This window comes from Strigops habroptila, chromosome Z (genome assembly GCF_004027225.2).
Source record: "Strigops habroptila isolate Jane chromosome Z, bStrHab1.2.pri, whole genome shotgun sequence".
Classification (NCBI taxonomy): domain Eukaryota; kingdom Metazoa; phylum Chordata; class Aves; order Psittaciformes; family Psittacidae; genus Strigops; species Strigops habroptila.
In genome coordinates, this window is record NC_044302.2 from 97674923 (window position 1) to 97695781 (window position 20859).

The 20859-nt window shown below is 43.6% G+C and overlaps 1 protein-coding gene across 1 annotated transcript in view; it reads left to right on the top strand.

The window, feature by feature from the left end:
* Positions 1–20859, top strand: part of SLC14A2 (solute carrier family 14 member 2) — a 352417-nt gene that overhangs the window by 290173 nt on the left and 41385 nt on the right. The window contains exons 4-5 of the mRNA XM_030470582.1: positions 9444–9569; positions 18587–18778. Of these exons, the coding sequence (XP_030326442.1) occupies positions 18613–18778 (166 nt within the window). The 5' untranslated portion in view covers positions 9444–9569; positions 18587–18612. The remainder of the gene's footprint in view (positions 1–9443; positions 9570–18586; positions 18779–20859) is intronic.

Below are 20859 nucleotides of genomic sequence, written 5' to 3' on the forward strand. Positions count from 1 at the left end.
TAAACTTCTATTTCTGCAAATAGACAAGCTTTAGTTGGTTCTTAGAAAGATTCACAATAGGAATAAGCTATCAACTCCTTTTCCATCTCTCAAGAGTAATTTGACCTCTCCAGAGCTCTGTACTGTTGCAGTCAGGCTACTCCTGGACCAGCTATCTCTTGCAATAGTATCAGAAGAGATTGCTCCTATGCTTAAAGAGAGCACTCCCGGTAAAATGGCATATGCTGAACATATCCTAAGTTTATTTTGATTTTGCTTTCTCATCAGAAGTTACTCTTTTACATGTGACATTTACACAGCTTACAAAGTACAAAACATTGGTGTTGCTTGATGTTCAGAATGGAGCCTGCTTTAGAACCAAGACAAAGACAGAGAGGAAAAGGGTAGGATCACCACCCTTCCCTGGCAGGTATCCTTTCAAAGGGAACTCAGACTTGAATGTCTCTTCAGTACAATCAGAGAAGTCACTTGTTCCTGGTGACAAACCTCAAACCCCCAGAAGCATTTAGCAGATTACACAAATAAAATAACAGAATGAACATACCCATCACCTCAATCGTCACTGGCATTTGTGAAACAACAAAGCAAAGTTGTAGCCCTAATTCAACTCTTGTGTGAAGAAAAAATCTGACCATTTCATTTTTGTCAATGGTTCAAAGTGGTAGAAATCTCATTCTAATATTTAGTTGGGGAAGGAACTGCAGGTATTCTTGCACAAAGAAGAGCATCTGAATGTGGAGGGGCCAAGATAAAGGAACAGCCAGCAGCTTTCACACATAGCTCACTCATTCCCATGTTCATTGCCGGCTGAGCTCCCACAGAGCATGTATCCTGTTCGTTTCTTGTCCCAGCCCAGCCCCCTTTCGTTGTGGTAGATATCCAGGATAGAGTGGACCTTGCAACACCATAAATCCTCAAGTTCATATCAATTATCTGCCTAGGTGATGTGTTATGGCTGAGACAGAAGTTTTGGGCTTTTACTATTCTGACTAGCTCAAGCCCACTTCAGCTAAACATTGACAGGATTTTCCCTGGTAATCAAAAAATTATAAATCCCTCCTTTAGCTTAGGTACAACAGCTACCAAATGTGTTCCTAAACACATTTCCCTCACTCTGTTTGTCACTCTGGGCAGTGAATCTTGTTATCATAGGAGCTGTCATGGATAAGTATCCATAGCTGTCTGACTGGCACAAAATTCCCCCAAAGCTGGCAGGGGTGACACAGCCATGGCAGTATTTGCTTTTTCATAGGCTTTTTCACAGGCTTTTTCATGGCCCTCAGGTCGCTAGATGACTCTGGTTTGTCCTCTTGGTTTTGTCTTCTGATGACTTCAACTTGCTGGTTTCTGTAAGCAGATTCCCCTTGCTCTGTGACAGCACTTCCCACCCACAGCATGTTCGGGAACATGCATCAGTTGAGGTCCACAGTGAAAATCACTGGCTGAAGTTTGGATACCCCCTGAACAGGCTGTATGTGCTACGGTGACAAAGGCCCTCATCCAGAACCCGCTAAAGTCAAGACAAAGAATGATTGACTTCAGTGGGGTTTGCATCTAGCTCATGGGGATCTGATTTCCAAGGCTGTTGATCTGTTGCCTTTCATGAGCAGTAATTTTACTGCTGTATTTTTCAAGGCAGTCCAGCTATCGCTTGGATAATTTCAAATCTGCTAAGTCAGATGGATGCGCTGCACGCCATGTTCCGTAAAAATGAAAGGTCAGCTATTAATTGGCTTCAGTTTAAGCTTAGTGACTTCAAAAAGCCTCTCTTGCAGCCACAACTTTTGATTTATGGATAGATATATTTGAATCTATTTATCTCAAGAAGAGAATTCTCTGGTTTGCAGCCATTGATTTTATAAAAGAGATAATAAAATCATAATGAGTTTGGAGATGCAAAAGTGGAAATAACACAGAGAAAGTAATAATCATTAAAATTAAATTATAAACAAGTCTATAAACCAAACCCTTGAGACATTTGCCAGATGTAACGCAACTTTTATACCTCATAATGCATAACTTTCAAAGAAAATTAATTTAATTCTTTTGCTAACCTTACTCAACCCCAATCAAGCAACAGATAGCAAGGAAAACAATCATATGCACACACAGTAAGCTTTCATTTAATTCAAGTGGTGATTCAACTATTTTGATAGCATAATAAAGACCTGAAGCCCATTTAACCAACAGGAACACCAACATCTCAGAAACTCTGTTTTTTGCATGAGACTTCTTGGATATTTAAATCTGCTTAAGCTTTTAAAACAGGGCTTTGGTGGGACACTTATTTGTGTTGGCCTGTCATCAAGTACTGCAGTCATGATTCAGACATAAGCTATAACAATTGTAGGAGGGACATGGCCTATGGTCAAGGTATGCTGCGGAACCAATAACCAGTATCAGTGGACCTCTGGGTCCTAGTCTGAGAGGGCAGAGAGGAAATGACTGACCCTCTCCAGCCCACCCCAAGTAGGACCACCCGCAGCAGAGGGTTTAGCTATGGGAGCTCGTATCACAAGCTCAACCCTACAGCTTGACATGATGATGCATCAGAGCTGAGCCCTCCTTGTGATGCCCAATGGGCATCATGCTGTCTGCATGTTGCCAGATGGGGAATGCTGTGTGAAGGCGTTGCCAGGACAGAGGCAAAGGGTCAAGAAACTCTTTAATCCCTCATCTACTTCCCTGAGGTCCTGTCCTGAGTTCCCAGCAGTGTGATTGCTGCTTCACTGCAGAGGGAAGGACTGAGTCCTGGAGACACTGAAGTGGGTAGGGTGAATTGGGGCATTTGGTCCTTATGCCTACCCTGAAATGTATGCCTTGATTTTCCCTGTTGTGAAGCCTTCCTGCCTCTCGCTGCTATCAACACACCTCAGACTGCACACAGACAGATTAGAAAATCACACTGACTGTTAAATGTGTGATTACAAATATTTCCATAATTATAGCCATACATGTCAGCCATAAGCGGTTCTGCTCTCAGGTTCCCCACCTGTAAAAGAGAAAACAAGGCACTTCACCTTTCCAAGGCTAGGACAGGGCTGTTTTTAGAACCAGACGAGGCCTTAGGCAATGGGATAAACATGAGATAAAAGAAGTCATATGCTGCAGGGAAAGTTGCTATGTACTAATAAATCCCTGAAGGTTTCACTGCCCTTTAGTTCAGCGACATGGCTGAGATATCCATACTCATATAAAGATTGCAATTCTGCAAGCAGCTTTGCTGATTGTCAAAGGCAAGATCTACAAACCAATCATTATCATTATTCATATCAATTAGTTTTTAAGACTGATGAAAAGCCAAAAGCTTCAGCTGGTAGGTGGCCTGTCTCAGCGGCTGAGCCTCAGAGAACCATAATGCAATCATTCCATGTGTCTTCTGAGTTCACTGGGGCTTCAACAGGGACTTAATATCCCTGAGCCACACTAACGCTGGAGCTTTGGACACAGATCCTGAGCTTCAACCAGCCGTGTGGGTACCAGAGTCCTCAGGCACCCACATTTCTGCAGGAAAGCATGAACTTCAAGATGTCTGATAACATCATTCTTCCCTCTGCCTCCCTCATGTTCAGCTCAGTTAACAAACAAGGTGCTCTTCCATGTTTAGCTGTAAAGCCATGCAGGAGAAGTGTTCTCTGAGCAGGTCTCATCCCAGGACAACATCAGGCAGCAGCCAGCTGCCAGCAGCACTGGAGCAGCTTGGATGAATGTTCTGGCAGGCTCAATGCAACCCACAGGACTCTCACTTCTCCTCCTTGTACACGTCTCCAGCAAGTAAAAGGTGCCTCAAGCCATGACCTGGGTGCGTGTCTCAGTAAGCTCCAGCATTAGCCAAGGTACTTACAAGGCAGGAACAGCAGTGCCCAAGGTCCCCTCACTCCATCCCATGTAGCTGGTTATAAATGACAGCTGAACTTCAAAACTAATTCCCTATTTCAGATCCTCGGCTTCTTAAGTGTTTACAATTTAAAATACTTATCTCTCCCATTACCTCAATCAACTTGTTGATATGTCAATTGAGGAACATGTTGGCAAATTGGCTGCAAATGTTTCTTCTCCTTCCCCTACCATGTCCAAAACATACAGATTACATCATCCTGAACTCATATAAACTCCCAACTGTGTTTATTTCAGAGCTGCAAAGCTGATTTGACTGTTCAAATTGATACAAGGCGATGGAAACAAATCACTTTACAGCCTCCAAATTGGCTTCTGCTGCCCAAACATCTTTCTTTGTGCCTCAGGCCTCAACAATTCTTCACCAAATGGGTCTATGCACAAGCCACGCACATTAGTTTGTTCTCACACATCTCTTTTAGGGCATTTCACACTCAGATTTTGCGTTTTCCTTCTCTTAATTTCCAAATTCTTGGTTTTCTTTAATTATTCACATACTTACTAAAGGACCCTGCCAATGTCTGTTTAAAATGAATGATGTCTTCTTGTGGTTAGGTGGATGGCGCTGGGTCAGGCCAGAAAGCCATCTTACAATTTCTTCCCCTAGTAAAATCTATAATAAGAACTATGTGAGTAACTAACTGATTTATTTTTTTGTTGTTGTTGTTTAATGCTTGAGCTGAAAAACTAAGAAAAAAAATAGTATTGGATGAGTCTCAAACTGTTTCATTTTTCACAAAGGAACAAAAACAAGTACAAAACCACAATAAATGTTTTATTGCAGCATTTTTCTCTTTTGAAAAATTATCACTGAATTTAGCTAAAGTAGGCTTTAAAACATCCAGACTGTAACTCTTTGATTTTCTCTCCCTGCATTTGATCTTTTTCATTTTCTTCTGACAAAGTACTCTGCTAAATAAGCTGTTATTGCTAGACATGGAGTGACCTGAAACTTCTTTTTTAGCAATAAAATTCATCTTTCTCTCAAAAATTACTCTTCTTCATCCAGAGAGAGATCTAACCTTTTCCTCTCTTGTAGAACAAATCTAAGTGATATGTTATTCTTTCATGGTTTTTTTCTCCAAGATGCTCAAAAATCTTACCTAAAATCTTTCTGATAGGTTCTGAGGTACCTTCTGCTTTATCATCCCTGACGGCAAAAGGGGAAGAGACAGGAACTCACAGCACCCTGCCTACAAAGCAGTGTTTATTTATGATGGGGCATGGGGATCAGCCATGGGATTTTGCTTATACTGTAGCCATGGAAAATGTAAACCATGGTCCAGAGGCGACATATCTAATATTAAGGGCAACATTATTTATAGTGTGTTTCCTTCATTGACTGTGTCACCATAGCATCTCTGCTCTTCCGAGAAACATGGGAAATCCCAGAGCAGCCTCATGAAGAGGTATTTTGGTCTGTAACAAGGACCTCTGGGTGCATCTTGATCCCATGTCTAACCCTGACTTTGGCTCCAGATGAGGCATTCAGACTAAGGTATTCAAAGCAAGTGGAAGCAGCCCTTGGCTCTTCTATTTGCAGCTGGCAAACTTCAGCCAAACCCCTGGCTTTCCAATTCAACTTTTCATGACCTTCCAAACTAATCCCAATCTTTGCACTGGACTCAGTACAACTGGCAAATTTATATCATAAGCCTCCTTGTGCATCCTTTGGTCTCATAAACCCTATATTAACCAAGCACTGGCCATGGAGAAGGCACTCAAGGCCACACAAGCCTAAGAGTATGACGTTTAAATAGGTTGACACTAGTTAGATATTTCCTGCACATAACTGGAAGCCTTCATTGAAACAAAATGTTGCATTTTGAGCATTACAATAGAACCTAGTGCTAAACCTAACCTTGGCTATAGATAAGGCATATTCCTCTTGTGAAAATTTACAGTGAGTAAAACAAGCTGATGCAAACAATGTTTTTCTTCAGCAGCGTGCCAAAGTTCAGCTATAAGCCTGGGTCTGCAATGCGTCTCTCAAATCCTGTAAAAGTAACTTGAACAAAAACACAGGGAATGAGAAAGGCATAAAAGCACCAGAAGAAATTTGATCTTAAGGTACTCAAATAAAGTGATATCAACATTCTCCATTAGAGAACTTGCAAATTTGAAAATAACTGTAGCTCTGTAGTCACCAGTTTCATAGAGGCTGTCCCTAGTCTGAGCCAACCTGTGCCAGGAGTATGCATTGAGCAAAGATTCAGAATAAGGCAACCAGATCAAGTGAGAACACCACACAGCTTTCCTCCTCAGGGCCAATAAATTCAACCCTAACCATCACTCTGTCATGATCCTTTTGATGTTCATAACCCCACCTGAACACTAGCTTCTTATATGGTCAAACCGCTCAGCAAAAACTTAGAATAAAGCAAATTGTGAACAAAGCTGTCCTGAAAAAATTCTAAAATTCCAATATTTTTAAATAAAAAAAAAAAAAAAATTAACAAATTTAAATTTTAAATTCCCAAGACCTGCCACTGTTTACTTTCAAATCACTTCTGCACCTGCAATTAACCTTAAACCTCAGGCAATGCACACTGCTCAGCCTAAAGGTGACCCTCAATCTGGCTCACCCCCCCAGCTGTGAGAGTGAATCCGGTGTTATTCACACACACAAATTGAAATTGGGGATACAGCACACAGAGATACCAATAGCCCACTTCCACCTCTTTCTACTTGAATAACTAAGCGTGAATTGCAGAAACTGGCTATGACTTTGGCTCTGCTTCCCTGTTTCACAGAACCTAACTCTGCTCTGGTCCCTAACTCCCACTCCCTCCTTCCCTTTCCTCTGGATGAGTCGAACACTGATTTAACCCTGGCTCCCCAATCTTTCTTCTCTGGAAGCCCAACCTGAAGACCTCTCCAGCCCTTGGCTGGGCTATTTACAGCACTCATACTTGCAAATTAAACATAAAAGGTCTGGCAAAATGCTCTTTCTTTTTTCCTCTCCCTTCCCTTTCCTCACAAGCATCAATGTTTCAGCTAAAACATACTGTGGAACAGACCATAGAGTCATTTACCCCTGTACCATGGGCACTATCCCCATTCCCAGTGTTAGCTATGGATTAGGCCCCAGCTCCCACCACAGCCAAGAGAAACTAGTAAAAAATGCCCTCAGCATGAAAAATAAACCAATTAACTAGGATGTGCTGTGTTGAATTTCACGAATCTTAACCTGACCCTATTTATAAACTCATAACTCGTCCAGTCTCCAGAAAACAAAAGGCAGATTCTGGTGTTTATTGAAGTCCTCAACCAGGAGCATGTTGGGAACCAAGAGATAACATCATCTGCATCCATGGGGAAGGCTGAACCACAGACAGCATTTGGCACAACTGAAGGCAGTCTCAGCATGAGCCAGAAATGTCCCCATTGCCCAACGAGCACATAGGGCACATGTACATCATGGTGCCCAGAATGGGTCACTTAGAAAATTTCTCTACCCAAGACCTTATATATGCTAGACCCTTAGGTATCCAGGTGTAGGCAGTGCAGGAAGGCACAAATAACCAAGGTGTTGGGATGGGATTCAGCAGTCAGAACAGTGGAGGTGAAAGTTATAAGAAAGAAAACAAGTCCCTTGATGAGAAGCTCCCCATGACCCGGCCTCAGTGTGCGCTTGAGCCCAGAACACCGCTGTGAGCATGAGCACCATGTCAAGGGAGGGGATTCTCCTCCTCTGCTGCGCTCTGGGAAACCCCCCCATGCAGTCCTGCGTCTGGCTCTGGGACAACAGCACAGGACGGACGTGGAGCTGCTGGAGTGGGTCCAGAGGACGCCACAGAGATGCTGTAAGGACTGGAGCAGCTCTGCTCTGGAGACAGGCTGAGAGAGCTGGGCTGCTTCAGCCTGGAGAAGTGAAGGCTCCTTAAGGGGAGACCTTAGAGCACCTCTCAGTGCCTAAAGGGGCTATAAGAAACCTGGAGAGGGGCTTTGGACAAGTGCCTGTAGGGACAGGACAAGGGGGAATGGCTTTAACCTGCCAGAGGGGAGACTGAGATAAGATCTTAGGCAGAAGTTCTTCCCTGTGAGGGTGCTGAGGCGCTGACACAGGGTGCCCAGAGAAGCTCTGGCTGCCTCATCTCTGGCAGTGTTCAAGGCCAGGTTGGGCAGGGCTTGGAGCAACCTGTTCTAGTGGAAGGTGTCCCTGCCTGGCAGGGGGTTGGAATTGCATGAGCTTTAGGGTCCCTTCCAACCCAAACCAGCCAGTGATGCTATGAAGTCCCAACATGAACAGAGCCACCACAGCTCCAGCCTGTATTGGGGCAAGCTTGGTGGTGGTCACCAAAGATCCAGGATGTCTGCTGAGCCGGACAACACAATTTCCAGCATGCACATGTCCTGGGGGTCCCCCTAAATGAATCCTGCCCAACCCATAAGTATAGCAGGAGAATAAGCAATTGCGCACTTCTACTTAAACCTTTCAGTGTTAGGCATGGGAGTTTATTTTAGAGCCTTTCAGAGAAGCCCTCTCGTATCTTCTGACCAGCTCAGGGAACAATTTCCCTAGTTTTCCTGCTAGGAGAGAGAAAATTGCCTTTGCCCCCCTCATATATTCCCCATTTAATAGCTTTGCCACAGCAGTCAGAGTTCCTGGACCACATGTCCCCACTTCTGTTAGAATTAGGCTTAAACTCATTTGTGCATGTCATCTGACCCCCTTAGTCCTCAAATTTAATTTAAAAACTTTTTGAATTTCTGATAAATAATACCCACTTCTAATTAGAAACATTATTTAATCATGTTTCCAGTGCTTTCAACCTTATTAAATTTTTGTCACAACTCTGTGTATGATTTGAGCATCCTGCTTGAACACAAATATATTGGCCACCAAAATATGCCAAAGATGTCTTGTGATGGCTGGAGTTATTTGATGTTTCAGTTCTGTGATATTACAGTTCTTACAGCCTAGTAACAAAGCACCAGGGAGAAAAAACGTAGCCACAAAAAAAAGAACTTCACAGACATGTGGAAATCTCAGGAGACAGCGATTTTTCTCCTGAAAATCTTCAGTGCTACTCAGCTTCTAGTGGTCTAGTTTTCAATTTTGCAAACGCACTTTGTTTTATCTGTCACTTGCTATTGCAGATATACAATACTGCATTTTTTCTAAAGATTAAATGAAAATTAAATATTTTGAAATATCATAATTTTATAATTAATATCCATTTTAAATTTTTCTTGTTAGACATTTTAGAGACTTTTGTAATAGAGCAGGGCTGTTCTGCACACCCTTTCGAAATCCTCCAGAAAATAGCATTCCATTCTTTCACAAAGCTCTCAGGCTATAGATGGGCATTATAAAGTAGAGGTAAGGCACAGATGTGTTACCAGTGGAAGGTGGTGCAGACCTGCCCTGGGATGCTCACCGATTCAGTAGCATGCAGAAACCTCACTTGGTCCTGCAGTAAACAAGCCCCACTTGCAAACAGCACCAGAAACAGCTTTTATGTACAACAGCACAAACAAAGAACAGCTCCACTGTGTTTGATGGATATGAATTTCTCTCACTTATGTTATTCTAACTACAGAAGAATGAAAGCTGAGATGAAAACCAGACTCCATCAAGTAAACCCTGGGCTTGAGCTGATGCAAGAGAAGGAAGCCCAGGACATGGAGCAGTGCCAGGATCTGCCAGGAGCCTCTGCAGCTGCAAGGTTGTTATCTGCAGCTCTCCCTCCTCTTCTTCCCTCCTCATCTTAGGGTCTGATGAAAAGGTCATTAACATTAGGGCAATCCCTCCATTGCACTTCCAAAGGCATAAGGCCATTTCTCCAGTGCAGAAATGCCATTCATCTGGCACATGAACAGCAGGATTGTGGATACAAACCCCCATATCCTGCAACATGCCCTACTTTTTCATGTTGTTCTAGTCGGTAAGTCTCAATGCTGTTAGCAGCTTGGGAAATTTGGCCTGTCGTCTATAATCTTTGAAATGCAAACTTCAGACTCATGCAGAACAGAAAGCAGAAGCGATCCCTGTATTTGCAGGTGAGCAAAGCTGCAGACTTCAAAGGTTCGGTATTAGCCTGTGAAGCTTCTTAAAGATTGTCACCTGAGTTTCTCAAAAGCTGGCTGAAAATGGATCCATATATCCAGATAAGTGTGTTCTTTGATCTAAGTGATAAAAACAACTGGTTTTCTACATGTAAACTCCTCTTTCATAAATGTTTATGAACTGTGGGAAATTATGTCTCTGCCAAAATTTAAAATAAAGTGATTCAATGGGTTTGCGTTACATTTACCATTCATTATGCTCACTAACATTGCAGGAATCCCAATGGAGTTTTCAGGGAAGGTTCATGGTGGTGTAGTTACCAGGGAAACACATGGTAAATTGTTGCTATCTAAAAAAGAAAATCTCCATTAACTTTATATTAAAGAGCAAGTGATGTGAACTATATGGAGAAATGCCTTTACTGTTACTCTATTAAAATGTTGTATGTTTTGTTTCAAGATTTAACCAAATATTGGCCAAGCTCTGACATTTTTATTCATTGTGAACAGCACCTAGCACTTTACAGTCTGTAGTTTACCACGCACTGTTAAAGACAGTCCAGTATTCAGCAGGGTCAGCCCAGGAATAGCAGACACCATGTGATTGTTACTGCAGTTAAAACATTTACAGGCAAAGCTCTGTTAAGCTAAGCTAGCAAAACTGGCAGTGTATTTCACACCAAAATGAAGGGGTTTTGCCAACCTGCCCATACCTTGTGCAGGGTATCCAATCCCAGAAGAGTTTACAGGCTAAGTAATCAAAAAACTCTGAATAGTATAGAAACAAGGTTTCTCAGTCTATGTCTACATTAGTTTTTTTGCCTTTAAACTCAATTGTGTGCATGCAAGTGATGCAGATCAGAGATCACTTTGGCCCTACAGATCAGTGGAGGAGACATGGATACTCCAACCCTACCTAACCCCCTTTTTCTCCAGAGAGCAAAATCACCATATGGCATCACCTCAGCAGCCACACAGAAAAGCTACAAAACTGCAAAAAGATGGTCAAAGCCCTCTTTGACCTCTTGCAGATCAGGTAGGCAGTTTAAGAAGTAATCATCACCTTCAATCACTGTCTCTTAGAGGGAGTTGATATCCGTTCTGTCCTATGGTCAATCCCCAGCCTTTGAGATTGACCACAAGAGCTGCTCCAATGTTACTGTGACATGAATAGGCTGCCTAAAAGTACCTTCAGCAGAAGCTATATTAAATCTGGCTTCTTCCTCACTAAAATGTCCTAAAGGCACGTTTCCTTGGCTGTCCTCTCTTTCACACCCATCAGTTACAGTATCTCAGCCAGGCAGAAGGTAGCTTCCAACAAAGAACAGTAATTTCTATAGCTGCTCCAACCTGATTCACATTTGACTTCCCATGTCTGTCGCACTCTAGCCTTGCAAGAGTAAGTCCCTGAATCACCATAGTGAATAAAAAGGATTATTCTCATTTAAGAGGTCACCTCTGAATTGATGAGACATTTAGTAGCTGAAATCTCCCAGTTTCCACTGTGAATTAACAAGAAAGCAGAGATATCATCGAGTATTATTTCCATTTTATTATTCTCTGTATTAAAGAAGGCTTTAGCTTCACTGGAGCTCATAGAATTATCAAATCAACTAGGTTAGAAAAGACCTTTACGATCATGCAGTCCATCTTAGGACACCTAAGCTTTGTAACACAGGAGAGGATCTTTAGAAATATTTCTGGCAAACAAAGGCAGCATTATGGATCAGGGGAATGTAGAAATTAATTTTTCCCTACTGATGAGACAGAGCAATGACTGGCTCTGAAAGTGAAGACATGCAACTCACCATCAATGTGAAGGAGAAAGACAAAGGGTCATGTCAAAGTGAAAGTCAGGGAGATGGTGATACTACAGGGCAGGAATGACTGTCAAGACCAGAAAGACAGATGCTGTGCTAAGGAGAAGTGATATGACAAGAGCTTAGGTCAGATGGATGAATAAGAAAATCAAGTTTCAAAAGACATCATATAGAAAGAACTTGCAAGATTTAGGCACAGACTGGATATGAGGCTCTAGTCTGAATTGAAAGAGCAGCGATAGCTGCAGCTGAGTAGGAGTGATGGCACAGAGAGGCAGGAAAGAAGGTGGGAAAGGGAAAGTGCACCCAAGAACGCTACTGGCAGGGATGTTCCTTGGCATGTCCACATACCCATCCTGCTCCAGGTCAGACAGGATGGCCATCTGAAAATATCTCACACCCCACCATCCCTTCTCTTGTAAGAAAAGGCTGGTCCTGCTGATGACCACCTCTCTAAGGCCACAACGCTCTAGGGCAGGGAGGGAAATTGGGTGCTCTCTGAAGGCAGGGCGCAGGCCGGACCCCCCCTTCTCAGATCCCAGGCTACCTTGCTGGTTCCTCTGAACATGCAATGCCCAGTGCACTGTAATGGAAATGAGGCACTACTTCAGCTAGATGTCTGACATCACACAGCTTCACAATGTGGATTTAGCCTTACATTAAATCAGTGTCACCAAGATGTAAAACAATGAAACAGAAGTCTCATTTTAGTCAGCTGGACTAAAAAGTTGACTTGCTTTCTTTTTCCTCTCCTTATTTTTGCTTTTACTAGTCTATTTCTTAAACTCACTCCTAAAACAAGCAAACCTTTTTTTGTTTCCATTTGCAATGGATTTTTTAAAAAGAGAGTGAGAGAGACACAGACACACAAAGCCAAAAAGAAAGAGAGAATCCAAGTGGAGAAGTATGTGTTATTGCACAAGTGTTTAATTTATGGAACTTGGCCAGCAGAACAAGAGTTTGAATTGTACTTCAATAAGTGGAGCTCTTACAATAAATGTGGCTTGTAAAGTTCTTTTACAGTCTGCTTTGCTGAGCAGCCAACACCTCATGGAAACCTTTGAAAAACATTCTGTTTAGAAGCAACGGTTTTTATATTTCATATTTTCTCTATTTGTTTTCCCCTCTGGTTTTATAACTGAAACCATATGCAGGAAAACAGGATTTTTGTGTCTTAAAATATCTACCTGGTCTGACTACTTTTATTATTAAAAAAACAGATAGCATTTTGAAAATTCTTCATGTATTAGGCACTTGGTTCAAATATTAACGTGTCCTTGTTTGATACCCCAGTCAGCTACAGCTTTCCCGATGACCTTGGGATAGTCACTTAGCTGTCATTTATCACCGCTCTCCCTATGTGTATGCGGTGCAGCTGTGTGCATCTGAGCTGTCTGTCTTTCCCATTATAGACAGCAACTGCAACAGAATTTAGGACATGATTCATCTGTGTAGGATGGGAGGGGATGAATCATGCTCTAGATCCATATATTGACCAGCTTTTCACTGGCAGTCAAGACAAGCTGCTCAGATACAAACACTCACAGCGGAGATACCCATGTTTAGCCTCATAAGCCCCATCTTAGCCTCTCTGTACCACTAAAGCGATGAGACAGATCCCTCTGGAAGAAAATCGATCCCATTCCAAGGATGATGTCTGACATTCCAGGGTGAACTGCCCAGAGATCATACCAATTAGCCTACGTTGACCATAGAGCATGCCAAAACTATAAACCTTTAAATGGCTACAAGGAGTCACGATGAATCCCTCTCTACAAGCATCATTCAGGAGACCCATGGTAAGGAAGTCAAACCCTCCTTCTCCACAGTTACACACACACATGTTTATATCTATGTACAGTCTGTATACAAGTGGTATCAGCACAACTTCTACCCAAGACACCAAGACAATCCATTAAATAAACTCTGTGCATCCATTTGGTGGACTGGGAGATACTGCTGTAACAGAGAGAAAAGAAAGTTGCCTTAGAGCAAAGCAAAGTATTGCGTTACATACTACATAGACTGGGAAAGGAAGAAACAGATAGACTCCAAGACCACACTGTAAAAGCCAAGTATCTAAATAAAGATGTAAGAGTCATATTTAGCCCCATAAGTTAAACTGTCCTGATTACTAACTGTTTTGTGGTAGTTGTGTTTGTACAGATATGACAGAGCTGCTCTGGAATGTGGCTTCACTTAATGCCTGTGAGAAGAAACAAGTTTACTTGAGCATTTTTTTCCTTTCAGGTGGATCCTTTTCTTTTTTTTTTTTTTAATTTACTTTTAAGGTCTGTATCTAAGGGTTTCATACCTATTTTCTGCAATTGTGCTGCATTTAACCTCAGTGACTGTTCTGAAATGCCCTGCTTTGTTTGCTTGGTTTCTATGTCACAGGTTGATCCCTGGTAGAGCTTTGATTAGTAAAGTCATTACGACTCAGCCAAGCATTCTGTCAACATCCCAAAGTTTTGCCCCCTAGCTGTACACTGTATTTGTTTTCTATTTCTTCATGATTTCTTATGAGAACAATGTGCTTTTACAAACTGTTTCTTCTCAAGGTTCTTTCTTCTCAACATCCCTTGAAGGCAACACTTTTCTGATCACTTCCATGCTGTTGTACAGGAGGGAATAACAGATTGCCCAGGCTTGGCTTCAGAGCTTAGCATTATCCTAGGATAAGGACACAAACAGCAGCTCTGTAGAAGAGCTGGCTAGAGTATTACGCATTTCCCATCACCCTGCCCATGCACCATCCCACTGTTCACAGCCCACTTGTGGGTTATTCTTTTTCAGGAGGCCACCAGATCCCTGCAGGCTGCATGGGGTGCTAAGCTGTGGACATTTTCTCTAGCAGCACAAGCCAAAGAGAAACCCAGTGCTTACCCTGGGGGGCTTAAAAATACAAGGCTTTGTGCTATCAGTATCCAGGACCTCAAAAGCGTGCCATTACAGCTGTCTGCCTGGGAGTGAGCAGCCACAGGTAGGCCTAGAGATGAGCCCTAACCACCAGGCATTACCATGCAGACTGATAAATGTTCTTAATGAGCAGGACAGCTCATTACAACACTGATGAATCCGTGTTTGCTGACAAAAGGCCCTTTTCAACTAATTCCCCATCAGCCCTAGGTGTGCTGTAAGTGATTCAGGCTCTCATTAGCCCTAATTAGATAATTGCTCAAACGATTTCTCTATTATTCATGGAGCCTGTACCACTGAGCACAAGCCCGTCGACTGACAGATGCTCACTGCAAAGAAATGGTGTTTTTCCAGGGTAATGCCCCTGCAGTGATCAGTGTCCATTAGGATCTTCTTTAGCTGTTGCAGCCCCTCAGGCCTCTCTGCTGTAAAGCCCCAAGATTCACCACTGTGGCAGTGTAATGGACTTCAGCATCCCCATATCTCTTTTTTGCACTAGTTCTTTCCCAAAAACTTTGGTAATTCTTCAGCCATTCTCCAGCTGTGTCCCACATTGCTTTCCCATCCAAGGAGGGTGAGTGTACTCCCTTCAAACAGAGATTTAGTTCCCCTCCAATCCATAGGGAGAAAGCAAACAGGAATCATAAGAAGAGACTGTAGTTTTTTACTTAGCCTTAGAGTTTTGATGCCCTTCTTGATGTAGGTTACAGGCCTGTTACAGATGGCTCAGTGATTTAAAAGCATTAGCCTGGGACTCCAGATCCCACTCCCATAAACTTCGAGGCTGGACTTGGCAGAATCTCTTAGGTTGGAATTTCTTTTGCCTGAAAATTGCCCCCCACGAGGCTCCCTTTGCAGCCTGTGGAAAGAGAGACACAACCTTTATTTCACATTTCAGGTTGATATGTAAGAAAAGGGATGTGAACCACTTACTGGAGATATTAGCCTCTCTATTGACTGCAAAGGGTTCTAACATGACTACTTTGCACTTAAACCCTAAGGGTTAAATTCTGTGAGCAAGGACAAGAATTTTACAGATATACAGGTCCCACATCTCCATTTCAGAGGGAATTGAGCAGTGCAGCCTTTTAAAAACAGACTTTAGAAGCTCTGCAGTGATGTTTCTTCTTTTAAAAGCCAATAGTAGTTTTTCCTGGTGAGGTCTGAAATGAGTGTGAGCTTTTCAAGTACTGCGAAGACATAAACACAACCACTCTGTATTTGTTCTCCCTGCTGATAGCAGCTGCACTCTGGTGCTGGTGGTGGTCACTGTGCACAGCAAAGGGGCCCCTAACTTTTCTTTACTGATGTGTCCCTGGGATGTGAGGATCCTAAGAGATGCTCCCGTCTCCTTCATGTGGATCCAGTGCAGCTATCTGAGCCCCTCTCATAGAATCATAGAATAGTTAGGGTTAGAAAGGACCTGAAGATCATCCAGTTGCAACCTCGCTGCCATGGGCAGGAACGCCTCATACTAGATCATGTCACCCAAGTCTCTGGCCAACCTGGCCTTGAACACTGCCAGCGATGGGGCAGCCACAGCTTCTCTGGGCAACCTGTGCCAGCACCTCACCACCCTCACAGGGAAGAACTTCTTCCTTATATCTAGCCTGAACTTCCCCTGATTCAGTTTGAACCCATCACCCCTTGTCCTATCAATACAGTCCCTTGAAACTCTTTGGAGAAGTCTTCTGGAAGGGACAGGAGCAAACAAACAGGCAGAATTACACAGCTGCCACTGATACCAGCCACCCTTGCTAAATAAGCTCCGGAGGCAAAGCAACCTCTATGTCATCCAGGTGCTAGCCTGGCGTGGCTCTGGAGTCTCTTCTCTGCTTGTGCTGTTGATATGTCCGTCCCAGGAAATACTGGATTTTTGGAGCACCAGGTTGAGCTGTCAATGGTAAGAACAGGAACTTTCAGAGTTCTGAGCTAAAACTTCCATCTGAAGGTGCCCAGAGCTACACTGATTACCAGAAAGCCCAGGGCAACAATACATTACACAGTTCACCATTTATGGGGTAGATCCATGCACAAATACCTGGTTTTCCAGCAGAAGCTGGTCTCTTCTTACCTCAGAGAAAATTCCCGCTTCTGACCATTGAGAATTTGCCATCCTAGAGGAGACTAGGAGGAAAAATGGGACTTCTGTTGAGTAATACACCAGCCATAAGGAACTAGCCAAAAATGATAGTCACTAAGGCTGCCTTGAACTGAAACCAGGGGTTGGACTCAGCATCTGTCCAGAAACAGATTACGGACAGCAAAAGAAGAGGGACAATAACACACATCCCTCCCCACTTCTTTTTTTATTCCTTTCTTGTTCCTGCACTGAGTACAGCAACCTGGGAACCTCCTTGCTCACAGCGCCATGACACACTCATGAGCAAGGTTTTGGGGGTGCCTACTCCTTGCACAACCACATTGGCTGCTTTAGACCACGCAATACCTTCTGTAACCCTCCTCCCCCTTAGGATCAAGCAAACTTGGGTTTAGCTTTTACCGTTCTACTTAACAACATCACTCTCCAGTGCATACAGCCACAGGCTGATGTTGGTGTGCCAAGGTCATCTGAAAGACTTGCTGCGGTAGGGACGAGCTGCCGGCAGAGAGAGCCCAAGCACTAGGCAAGCGCTGTGCAATGCGTTTGCAGGGCTGCACTCAGCATTGCACTGCCTAGGGTGAAAGGAAAACATCCTTTGCTGCTCAAGGACCTTATTATTAGGACTTTCACAGCCACCGGTACGTTTACCATCTGCCTGTCAGTGTTCCTGTCTGCAAAACAGTCTTCCCTCCAGCCAGGCATCCCTTCCCACCCTGCCCTGCTGCTGTTACAAGCTCTAACACTGAGAACCACCCTCTCTGAGCTACCAAAAATCAAGCTCCCACCAGAAGGTGGTGTCCTTATTCCATGAAACACGGGGCAAGCCCTTCACAACACAGTCTGCTTTTGGGCAACACCCAGAAATCCAGTTATGCTTCCCCAAAATCCTTGGAGCAAAGCCGCAGAGCTGCTGATGCCAGACTCCCTCGGAAAGCAGGGTGGCATTATTGCAGATGTAACCCACAGTGTAGCTCACAAGAGTGCAGTGCAGTGTATTTTCTCTTAAGGGTTTATATCTTAATGGACTTTTTATAATGAACAGAGCCCTGCAATTGTAATTGGGAAGTTAATAAACCCACACCTTCTGCTGGATATTCACCTACTAACTAAAGAGCACACAGCCCTAAGCCAAGGTGCTTATCTTTGTCTGAAGTCATATGTGAGTGCTGATCCTACCCAAGTTTGCTCTTGACTGTCTATGAAAAGCAGATGTAGAACGATGAGCATGGAAAAGCCAAAGAATTGCTGTGATATATGAAGGCAGTAGCTCAAAACATCAAAGGGATACAGGCTTCAGCCTCTCCTCTAGTATTTTCTTGTCTCCTGCTCTCTGCTACTGTACCGGCAAACTGCATTGCTTCCCTCCATCTCTCTGCTAGCCAAACATCAGCAGGATCCCTCCTCAGTAGCTGGCAACATCAGCTATCCTTGGCCAAGCAGCATTGGTCAGTATGCAGGTACCTCTCAGTTGCTTGGCAAATGTTGTGTCTCCCATCCAACCAGCAGCTTGTCACAGCCTGCATCAGGAGCTGGAGTGAGGGTGGGATGCTGTAGGGCACCTAAGCCACATCCTCCTTAACCCTGCAGCTCTGTGCCACAGCTCCATAGCAGCAGTGGATTATTCCTTGGTCCTTAACCTCAAAAGGAGACACCACTGCCCTGGGCAGCAGTGCACACTAACCTCAGCAGCAGTTCAAGCAGGTCCCTTTTCCACGAAGCAGGTCCCTTTTCCATGAAGCACCCCAACTTTGAAAACTATATCACTGTGGGGCTCTAAAGTACAGCAGAAAGTTGCCAAAAGGTTTTTGTAACACATGGGCTTTGTGATTTACAGTTACCTCTTAACATCACTCGGCAGAGATGGAGCCTGGCGAGATCGTTGTGGCAGAATGTCCTGGTGAGAAACAGTTGTACACGGAGCAGAAGTCAAAAGCCAAGGACCTGCTGGGGAGAAGCGGAAATTGGATCTACCAAGTTTTTGGGTATCTCACAGGAGAAATGAAAGAATGTGGAGAGTGGATGAAAAGTAAGCACAGGGATGTGACTGGGGCTGTCTGGCTAGGAAGATCTAGCTGGGAACATATATCTTGTTGCTGGGGCACCAGACAAGGGGCTGCTTCACCCCCTTGAGGCAAAGCAGAGCCAGGATGATCTGAGCTTACTGCAAATTTCTGGCCTTTTAACCCAAATCATTCCATGGGAAGGGAATCTTTCTGCATCCTCTAAGCCATTACCATGGCTGCATGCACAATTCAGAACAGGCAAAAGATGTCTTTTACACTTAATCAGTTCTGTGTCATTAGTATCATGTTCCTTACAACAGTGCCCAGAATCACACATCAGGGCTGGAGATTTAGTCTCATTTGTAAGTGCTTTGGATCAGTGACTGTGTCCTCGTCCACGTGTGGGCTGATGATGGGGATGTGCCTCTTGATTGTGTGGGCAAGGGTTCTTGTATTACCAGTCTTGGGGGAGCAATAAGCACTGTGGGTGTTACAATGCTATAAAAATACAAAGCAAGTACTGATCCCAAAGGTTTACTGGCCAGACAGGAAAAACGCATGAGCAGATGGTCCGCGTTACCCGGGATTATTAGGAATGCGGGGCTTTCAGAGGCTATGTAAGCCTGTGGGTCCTCTGTCAAGGCTTGATTTGTTAGCGGTACAACTCCAGCAATGGGAGAGAAATAAGAGACAGCCACATACAGCCAGGCTGTGCGTTGGCTGTCCTTGCTGGAGGAGGTGGGCTGAGATGCCTCCAGGCTCTCAGGGAGCTCATCAGGCTGGTGGTGTGATCTCTAGCCACAGGGGAACATCTCCAACTGGTTTCTCTTTTCTCCAGTGGTCCACGCTTTGTAGAAAAGCTTTTCCTACTCCATGACCTGAAAAGCTGGGGCCACTGCCCTCTGGTTCTGTTTGAATATTTACAGTTAATGCTTGTGTCTAAAACCAAGCACATTGCTGATATATTTCATAGCTCGACAACAAATATTAGTGAATATTTTACACAAGCCTGGTCATTTTCATCTAAGGAACTCATTCCTCCCCAGTTGTAACTGCTTGGCTCTCCAACAACACACAGCCTGAGGGATGCTTGTGAAGCCATCCTTCAACTTGCTCTCCAGCCTCTTGGGAAAGCTCTTCCAGGGATGCTGAAGAGATGCTGAATGATACCCAGCCCTTCAGAGATCCTCAATTTAAGCTACCCTCATCATAAAGCAAAATTTGAGCCTTAACTGTAAATACAAGACAAGGAAATAAAAAAGAAAGGAGAGGGAGAGGGGGAAGGTTTTAGGAATAGTCATTGCCCAGATTCAAAAAGTAGTCTGGCACTTTATGCTGTGTCTAATTAACTATCTAAATTAATAGAATTAATTTAACATATTTAAGAAGACAAAAGCTGCATATATACACATTGCATGAACATTTTGTACATGCAAGCAGCTCCTCTTTCTTGTGCATTCTTTATAATGCAAAGAAGTACAGATCTGGTTACACCTTTCCTAGAAGCAGGCCAGAAAAAGACCTCAAGTCAATTTGTGCTAGAAGAGCCAGCAGCAAAAGTTATCGAAGTCCTACAAGACCCTCCTGTGCCCACAAAGATCATTAGGAGCACTGTACATAAATGCGCTCAGCCCGGCTGCCCTTAGCCCCATACATATCCCACCTCCCCCTGCACTCACATGAGGTACCCAAGCTTGGTGCCCATTTGCTCCGTCCATGTTCAATAGTATTCTCTAAAGATCAATAGCTCTTCCCCCTTTGCAAACACCTCTTTGCCATGAGTACAGTCCAAGCTATAACAATTAATTCCTTAATTTAGGTTCTTTGGTTCTCATACATTTTAGACACCTTTGATGGTTTTACCTGATCTCCTATATACAGTGTACCTACATGTTCTGGGTTGCTGACTTTCTCCCTGAAACAGCAGAATTGTTTCCTTTCAATATTTCCCTATCTAGGTACAAACTATTTTCAATCTGTGCTTAAGTCCCTCTCTGCATCTGAATTATACATCAAAATGGGCCTATCTCCTATATTAAGCAATCTACCATGCAAGTAAGACTATTCTTTCACCACTGTAAATAAGCCACTTTTTTATCAACCC